At 50.5% G+C, this 9,437-nt stretch overlaps 1 protein-coding gene across 2 annotated transcripts in view; it reads left to right on the top strand.

Moving 5' to 3' along the window:
- The window catches only part of CASTOR2 (cytosolic arginine sensor for mTORC1 subunit 2), a 53,429-nt gene that overhangs the window by 33,730 nt on the left and 10,262 nt on the right, over positions 1–9,437 (top strand). The window contains exons 8-9 of one of the 2 annotated variants that reach the window (XR_013975617.1): positions 166–260; positions 358–483. Coding sequence is in view for 1 of the 2 variants with exons in the window: in XM_080941164.1 (XP_080797290.1) it covers positions 166–260; positions 358–423 (161 nt within the window). In the remaining variant the exon portion in view is untranslated. Of the gene's footprint in view, positions 1–165; positions 261–357; positions 6,150–9,437 lie in introns of those variants that run through there. The other variant, XM_080941164.1, reaches the window with a different exon arrangement.

Here is a 9,437-nt window from a genome sequence, read left to right as displayed (position 1 = left end):
CAGAGAGAAGGACTTACCAGTACAGTGTTTGTCTGGAATCCCCCAGTAAGGGCCTGGGGGCGTGGCTCAGAGGTAGAGCACCAGCCTAGAATCCTCCAGTGAGAAGCTGGGGACGTGGCTCAGGGGTAGAGCTCCTGCCTAAACTAAGCACTTGTGTTTCCCTAGATGAGTGTGGGATTGTAGCCCAAATCTCTGAGCCCTTGGCAGCTGCAGACATCCCGGCATATTACATCAGTACTTTCAAGTTCGACCATGCGTTGGTAAGTGGCCCCTAGGGACAGGTGGGGACTATGTGGGTAGGGAGCAGATAGCTGGGCTCACACACTTTTTTTTTCCCCTTTGCTTCCTGCCCTGTAGGTTCCGGAAGAGAATATCAGTGGGGTTATCCATGCCCTGAAGGTCAGTCAAGCAGGGAAGCATTAGAAAAGACTCGTCTCTGGGCTCCTCCCTGCCACAGCCCACCTGGGCCTTTCCCCCACGAAGGTTATTCTTGCAGTATTTCCCTGTGGACTGAAAGCTCGGCCCCAGGACCTTTAAGGAAGGGGCTTCTGGGATACTCCCCTGATTCCTGACTCCTCCAGGCCTGGGCCTAAACTAGGGCCACCCTCACATCCTCCTCCTGCCTTCCAGAGTCCCCAGCCTTTTCAATAATGACTCAGTTTCCCCTCATCTTCCTCCCCCAAGTTCCACCCCAGAAAGTGGTCTCTGAGGTCCAGGGTGCTTGGGAACAGCCCAGGGCCTCACATACAGCCCGCAGTAAACACCAAAGGAAGCTGGCACCTCCCGTGAGATGTTGGGATTCTGATCCCAATGCACATAGGGACATCTTAGGAAGTTGCTGGAGCAAAATTGGGGGTGCAGAGCTGGGAAAGCCTCCATGAGGCCCCTCAGGATTTATGGTTGTGGTTGTTGCTCTAGTTTTAGAGGCTCGGGAACTGGTTCCCTCAGAACGGAGGACAGCAGGCCACCCTCGGGTCATAATGGCATGAGACATAATGGCCTCAGACGGTAGCAGTGGGGTCCCTACCCCTAAGCTGGGGAGGAAAACCAAGACCATAGAACCCCACCTGCTGACCACACAGGGCCTGTGTCGATTTCTTCTACAACTGCCAAGAGGGGCCCTGGGCCAAACTACCCCCCCAGAGCACTTGTCCCTGGAGGGCATCCCAAGACACCTCCTCTCCCACCGGCCTAAAGCGCCAGCTTCTGTCTCTCCTTTGCTCACTCCCCCCAGACCCAACATGGGCAAGCAAAGTCTCAGCTTCTTCCAGCAACGGGCATCCCCAGCTGCCCAGGCCTAGGGTGCCTTGGGCCACATCCCACCTCCCTTGCTGCCCCTTAGACCAGCCTAGAGAATTCCCCTTTATCCTCTCTACCCCACTTTTAGGGGATGAAGAAGCTTCATCCCCCGAAGCTCATATACCTGCCTGAAATGCACACAGCAGCCCGTGGTCACGGTGATACCTGGCAGGCAGCCATCTCTGAGCGTTTGTAGAGAGAAATGATGCTCGCGGGTTTCTTCCTCGTTGTTTTTGAATGCATGTGGCTGGGGAAAGAGTAGTTTTGTTTGGAAGAGATGGGGCCTGTTTGAGTCTTACTAGGTGCCCAGGGTTCGGTGAGACTGAGTACCCCGTGTCTCCCAGGGACAGACACAAGGGCAAAGATGTATCTTAAAAATCTTGGCCATGTCTTCTGAGGAAGGCTATTGGGAGCAGAGCTCTGACAAAGACACCAGGACCCCATAGTGACCCCTACAGAGCATCCCAGTGTATGGCCACCTGCGTGTGGCACTATTGGGGACATTTTGCTCTTGGGGTGTTTTCCCAGGTCTAGACTGTGCGGTCTCCAACAAGAGCAGAGGAGGGGACGTTTATTTTGCCCTGCACAGTCTTGTATGGACTGTGTTTCTTTCCTCTCTGGGCCGCAGAAACACGCCTGGGTGGAGGAACTATTATAGAACCATGTAGAAGCTCAGAACCCAGCATGTTAATCAAAATCACCTCTGGTTGGTTTTGGTGGGTTTGGTTTTCTTTTTTTAAAAAACTCCTTTTGCACAAAACCCTTAAAACAACCAAATCTTATTGTTTTCTGGTCCCAAATGGGAAATGGCCAAGTGGGCGGGGCTTTACAGTAAGCCCCCTTCCCCCACCCTGTTCCCCTTTTCTCTCCCTGGGAGGCCTTGATTGTCCGGGGTGCACCTCTCCGTAATCCCTTCTGTATCCCTTTCCACTGTATAAGCGTGCTGGACCCATGCCCTCTACCCCAGAGTTGTGTGGCCCCCTAGACTTGCTAGGATGAGACTGTGTATTGTACACACCTATAAATACGTGTTTTATGTTGATAGAGATATATTCTGTAAATAGCATATATACTTGAGCAATATATATGTTAATATATTCTGTGTGCGCAGGACACAGGCAAGGGCCCTGCCTCATGTACGCACACACGGGGACATTTTGAGCCGCCGTATATTTTTAATTCAAACATGTAGGCAATATGATGATTGGGAAAGCCCTGGGGTCCTGAGGTCAGCCTGGGAGGGAGACAGAACCAACAGCCTGCTGCGTGTGGGGCAGGTTGAGAGGGCCAGTATGGTCTGCTTTGTAGCTACTGTGCCCCCATTTCCACAGCCTAGAGCTCTAGATGCCTTTATTTTATTGGTTGAGGGGCATTGATCCAGAGGAGGGATCAGGTTTTTGGGGTTTTATTGGTTTTTATTTTCTGTTTTGTTTGTTGTTTGGTTTTTGGTTTTTGGTTTTTGTTTTTGTTTTTGTTTTTGTTTTGTTTTTTTTTTTTTGCATTTTAACAACGGCTCCTTCCCTCAGGATTACTCCAAAACCTTTGTCTAGTAAACCCACTGTGGCCCAGCCTCTCTCCTCTCAGACTCCCTTCTCCACAGAAAGCTGTAGGCCTGGCATCTCACCTGATTTTTGTTGTTACTGTTCTGTTGTTCATCGTTTTCTTGAGGCAGAGTCTCTTTCTATACCCTGGCTATCCTGGAACGCTCTCTGATGCCCAGGCTGGCCTTGAATTTATAGAAATCTGCCCGCCTCTGCTTCCCAAGCGCTGGGATTAGAGGTGTGTGCCGTAGCACCTGGCTAGGTTTTTGTTTTTACTTTAACAGTACTATTATTAAACCTCAGGCTCTTTTCCCTGCTCTCTTCCTAGGACTGACTCTGTAAGGACACAGAACACCACGTGTATTCTGAGTCCAGAGAGGAGCTGGGCCTGGGTTCTGCCGGCCAGCTGTTAAGGGAGTTTCTGTGTGACATGATCAGAGTGACATGCTCTCTACCGAGCTGGGGGACACGACAGTCCCCACTGAGGGCCTCTAGCTTTGTTTCCAGTGCTCCCTTCTCAGCATCTATTGGTTTTATGGCTATGAAGGGTCACCCCCACACCCTGCTGACCCAGCCTCAGAGGGAGCCCAAGGGGCACCCGGTCAGCAATCAGGGTTCCCTGAAGATTTTGTTGGTGTTTCTGCCGTGCTGAGGAATGTAGGCAGGGCCTCATGCCTGAGAGGCAAGTACTTGACTGAACCGCGCCCTCCTTCTGGCAGTCTCTTGGCTCACAGGGAGGGTAAGAGATTGAGCTGTTAAGAAGGTAAAGCTTTGGGAAACACAGGGAGGACCCCTGGGCAGGGCTACCAAATCCTGAACTCTGGGGGTTTGTATGTCTGCCCGAAAGGTACCCTAACAGAAACGTGTGCTTTGGGACTTAGCTCGGTGGATAGTGTGCTCCCTAACACGCATGAAGCCCTGGGTTCCATTCCCAGCACTCAGTTAGGGCCAGCCTGGGCTATTTGAAATTCTGTCTCAAAAAAAGAAAAAAAAAAAGTCAAATATCACCTGTACAAACTATTGAGACCATCCAGGGTCCCATTGACAAAGCACTCCTCCTCTTTGGCTCAGCCCCATAGCCTGGGTCACACCTGCTTCCCAATATCTACTTCTCCCCCAGACCCCAGCTATATACACCACCCACTGGGTCCTAAAGACACCCCCCCATCCATAGAGGCATGCAGCCCTGCCCCCATAAAACCCCCTTATCCAAGACTCCTAAGCATCAACATCCGCCCTGTCCCACCAGCTGCAGGTAACAGGTTCCTGGTGTAGTGGGATAGACCCAGAAACCTGGTTCTGTCTGCTGCCCATTGGGCAGTGTTGCTGAAGCAACCTGCTTAGGCTAGTGAGGTGGTCCCCCCATAATGGAAGGAACCATGGAAGTAAAGAGATACTCAGACAGATGGAAAGGAGCTAGCCCCTAAGCACAGGCAGCCCACCCCACCCCTCCACCCTTTGTCTGGTACATGATCTTCAAAGAAGGTCTGAGCTACCTGCCACCAGCTCCTAGCCACATCTCCGAGGCTGCCCTTTAAAAGTCCCCAGCCACCTCTGGGCCACCAGCCAAAGCCTCTGGATTAGATATGGGGACAATACAGGCTCTTCCTGCCTCTGCTGAGGCAACTGAAGAGGGGAGCCCAAGGAAGTCAGCGTCGGTTTTAACTCTTGGCTTTGATGGGATGCAGTCCATCATGGTGGGGAAAGGCATGGCAGCAGGACCACAAGACAGCCGGCCACATTGCACCTGCATCAGGAAGCAGAGAGGTGGCTGCTGCTCTGTTCACTGTCCCCCTTTTATTCAGGACCAGAGCCTGGCCCGTGGAAGGTTGCCACATTTAGGGTAGGTCTCCTTGACAGATTGACTCGGAATCTTTTCGTGTCTCAAAAGACCGTTTCTCTTCGAGGCGGTCTTGATCCTGTCAGGATGACTGCTAACCATCACAGGACACCTCTCACCTGCTGTGTTCCTCTGTGGGCAGCACTGGGGATGCTGTAGGTGGCATCCATCCGCACTTGGCTTGGTGAGGAGAGCCTTGATGAGATTGAGGGGCTCTCTAACGGAGGGGATATAGGGACAAAGCTTGGGATTTTCAAGTGAAGGGTGTGCTAACGGTGGGATTGTAGCCTGGAAGGATGGCAGACCTCCATTTTTACATCCAGGAGGGAAGCAAGGCCAACATAGCCAGCTTTGCTTTGCTGTCAGGAGCTGGCATAGAAGGAGCCTCATAGACCTGACCTCAGAGTTCATCCCAGCTTCCTTTTCCATGTCCATTTTCTAAGTATCAGCAGCAAAGGGACACATTTAACTGACCCCAGGGCAACCCCAGCTTGACCTCTCTTCAGCCCCTCCTCTGAAGGTGACTCAACTGGGGAAGGGCAGATGCTGGCCTGTAGCTGAAGGCAGCAGGAGAGGCCCGAGGCCTAGGCCATAGCTCTTGTGGGTATCAGTTTGGGGGTGATTTGTGGCTCTTGGTAGAAGAGAAGGGAAGCTGGGAGAGTCAGAAATGCAGGGTGGCCCGGTCCCATGTGTCAGAATGCTGTTTATTTATGTGTGTGTGTATGTGTGTGTGTGTGTGTGTGTACATGTAGTAGGCATGAGTGTGTATGCCCATGTGTGCAGAGCCTGTCTCAGAGCTGCGAGCTGTTTCGTGCAGTGTTTGGCCCCCTAGCGTAACCCATTGCCACTCAGTTAAATGTGGCAGATAGGGATGCGGGCCCTGGCTCTAAGGTGGAATGTGGGGTAGGCTTCTTTCCCCATTCGCTGCATCCCCAAGGGCTCCTCAGCAGCCCAGGAAGTCCATGCAGGGAGCCTGAGCTAGCCTAGGCCCACCCATGGGGTTCTTCAAACACTTCAGTTCTAAAGACAGTATTTGCACAGAGAGAGGTTAGGGCCTGGAACTCGTCTTGGGAAAGGGTCCACAAAGCTATAGACTCCAGCAATGGGCAAAATTCAGGTTTCCGTGGGCTGAGTCTAGCACGACTCACCTTTCTACTGCCTCGGTTTACCCGTATCACAGGAGGAGTCAGAGCAGGGTTATCCTCCAAACAACAGGGAGACAGAAGTACAGCAGTCGTCCTCCCAGCCCTCCTCCTGTATGCCAAAATCATTTCCGTTATCCTGAGGCAGGGGAGCAGGTATGGGTGCCCTGTGGCGTTTAAGGGACCCTGCCCTGCCCACAGCCCCAGCTGACCCTCACCTGGCATGTGCCCAGGTCACCAGCAACAATGGCACTTCATCAGTCCCGCGGCTTGGGTGAAGGGGGCGGGTGGGGGGGATCCTACTCTGTCCGCCTCCAGGGCCCCTCATGCTTTCGTTTTCCTTGTCAAAGAAACAAAACCCTTGAGAGTTGTGTACTGTATGATGAAGAGAAAAAAAAAAGTACCTAATGTTCCCCCTAAAAAAGACAGTATATTTTGTACTTTGTAAAGTGTTCATTAAATGAAGGGGAAAAAATGATGTTGGCTGATAGCCGTCTGATTTTATGTTGGCTCGTCCAGGATCATGTCTCTGTTTGGTTTTTCATTTTGTTTTGCTCACTTCTCATCTTCGGTTAGGCAGGACAACCCTCACATATAACGCCTTGAGTCTCAAAACGCTGCCCCGACGGAGAAGGGTTATATCCGCTACCTGATGCTGTGGAGTAAACTGTCCCAAAATGGTGGCTTAAAGTGATACCTATCTGTATCCCAGTACTCAGGAAGCTTAGGCAAGAGAATGGAGGGTTCCGAGCTAGCCTGAGCTACATAATGAAAACTGTTGAGGTGATTCAGCGGTCAGGAGCACTGACTCTTAACCGGGATCTCCTGAGGTTCATTCCCAGCACCTACACGGTGGCTTACAACCAATCTGTGACTTTAGTCCCAGGGAACCTGACGACCTCTTCTGACCTCTATGGATACCAGGTACCCATGTGGCTTCTCACCATTCACCGGTGCCATCGAATGATGAGTCCATGATGCTGAGGACAGAGCTCTCATGACCTAAATGTTTCTATACACAAGGTTAAAGACATAGCAAGGAATGTGTTTGCAAACCTAGACATCTCAATCCAGTCAGCCCCCACTACCCACACAGTGGCCAACAACCATCTATAACTCTAGGTCCAGGAGATCCGATGCCCTCTTCTGGCCTCTGTGGGTACTGCACACATGGGGTACACATACTTCACATGCAGACAAAATATTCATAAGGAAAATAAAAACTTTAAATTTTTTAAAAATTAAAGAGGGGACTGGAAAGGTGGTTTACAGAGCCATCGCTGTTCTTGCTCATAAGACAGGTTCAGTCCCTGTTGCTATAAATCTTGTACCAGAGGATCTTATTCTTATCTTGAACCAGAGGATCTTATCCATGATGGTTCATGGCTTGCTGTAACTCTTGTACCAGAGGATCTTATGCTTCTGGCTTTGGTGGTCATTATACACAGGTGGTGTAGAAATATACGTGCATGCAGAACGTGTCTACACATAAAAATAAACGGTTAGGAGAGAGACCGACAAAAAAAACACCTGGGAGGAGGCAGGTGGCTTGCTTCACTCAGGGTACCATGCACATGCTCACAAAAGCAAGAGGACAGAGCTCATATGCAAAGCTTTCACTGGGACAGAATGAGCAACCAAGATAATGGCTTAGCAGGGTTTCCAGGTGTCAAATGCTGGGGGGTGGGGGCTAAGGACGGTAGAGACAAGCAGCCATGTACAGATAGCAGCTGAACAGAAACCCTGGTGATGTGCAAGGGTACAGATGGCCAGGCTGACCAACAGATAAAACAGGCTTTAAGGAAAACTCAAGCAGAAGAACACCCCTTTTTGTGCACAGGTGACTACAGTCCAAAGGCTTTGCTTTGCCTTTTCGTTCATTGAGATGGGGTCTCGCATACCCCAGGCTGGCCTAAAACTCAAGGGGCAGCCAAGGGATGACCTTGAGCTTCTGATCCTCCCACCTCCATGTCTACCACTGCCAAAGTTACCAGAATCAGACCCCAGGGCTTCAGGGATTCTAATCAAGGAATTCACTAGAGCTACATACCCGACCCCTTTGTTTTTCTAAAAACTTTAAAAATTGAAGACATATTTAATGGTGTGTTTGTGATGACATATATATACACAGATGAGGCCAGAAGAGAGTGTCAGATCCCCTGGAGCTAGAGTTATATTTGTGAACTCCCTGAGGTGGGAATTGAACTTAGGTCCTCTGGAAGAACAGTAACTGTTCTTAACTGCTCAATGCTTCTTCTATTTCAAGTGCACAGAAAATGTTCCTATTGTAAGCCTAAGACTAGCCCTTATAGAGAGGCAGCATCCTCCTGGGTGAGGGGCCCTGGAGCTGCTGAAACAGCCATTCCTTCTATGACAGCCTGCTTGTTGACCCCTCGACTTAACGAACAACCTTCCAACACATCCCATTTCCTTTCTCCGATTTAGGGTTTGGATCTGAAATGTCCCGACAGGCTCAAGTGTTGAATATATGGTCCACAGCAGGTGTTGGGGGCTGTGGAATTTTTTTTTAAAGAGATGGGGCCTGAACAACAGAAGTTGGTAGCTGGGGTTAGTCCTTTAAAGATGGTAGTGCAGCCCTGGCTAATACATTCCTGTGCACTCACATCCCATAGTACACTTTAGTCCTTACATCCCATGATACACTCCTGTCCTCACACCCCATAATATACTCCTGTATGCTTCCTGTTGCATACTGCCTCCTGAGCTGCCAGGATGAGAAAGGCCTCTCCTATAAGCTCCCACCAACAGCTGCCATGGCGGGACTGGAACCCTTTGAAACTGAGAGCCAAGATAAATCCATCCTCCTTTAAGTTGTTCCTGCCAGGTACCTGGAGCAAGATTTTGCTTTCCTCCACAGTCCACACAAGCAGCTACCATACTCTGCATTCTGTTTATTGGCCATGTCCCTCCCCGAGGATAAGCTGAACAAAGCGGAGATTCTTCTGCCCACATGACTCAGTGTGTCCTACGCCTGCACAAGTAACAGGAGCAGGGTGTAGCAGGCAGCATAGGAGACCATAATTAGTGACTCAGGGACCAGCTATTTTCCCAGCCAAAGGATCTATCTGTTCAGAAAAGACTTCCCAGGGACTAGGGAGATGAGTCAGTGGGTGAAGTGCTTGCCTGGTAAGCTGACCACCTGAATTCAGTCCCCAGAGCCCATGTAAAAACGGTGAGCATGCCCCTGTGATCCTGCACTGGGGAAACTGGAAGGCTCATGAGACTCTCTAGATGGCCAGCCTAACCTTGGAAAGTTGCAGGTTGGGAGAGATCCTGGTCCAATCATAAGGTGGAGCTGGGTGTGATAAACATGGATTTACTCCCAGAATTCTAGAGACTAAGGCAAGCAGACAGATATGTGAGGTCAAGGCCAGCCTGATCTACAGAGAGATAGCCTATCTCAACAATAAGACAGCACCAGAGGAACAATGACATTTTAACTGTTCTCTGTCCTCCACATGAGCACACACGAGTACACACACACACACACACACACACACACACACACACACACACACACACATACACACACAAGTCCCAGGTGGCATTTTAACTGTTCTCTGTCCTCCACATGAGCACACACGAGTACACACA

Source organism: Micromys minutus, assembly GCF_963924665.1.
Source record: "Micromys minutus genome assembly, chromosome: 29".
NCBI classification, from domain to species: domain Eukaryota; kingdom Metazoa; phylum Chordata; class Mammalia; order Rodentia; family Muridae; genus Micromys; species Micromys minutus.
Note: the sequence above shows the minus strand (reverse complement) of the source record. Positions and strands in the feature narration are given on the sequence as shown.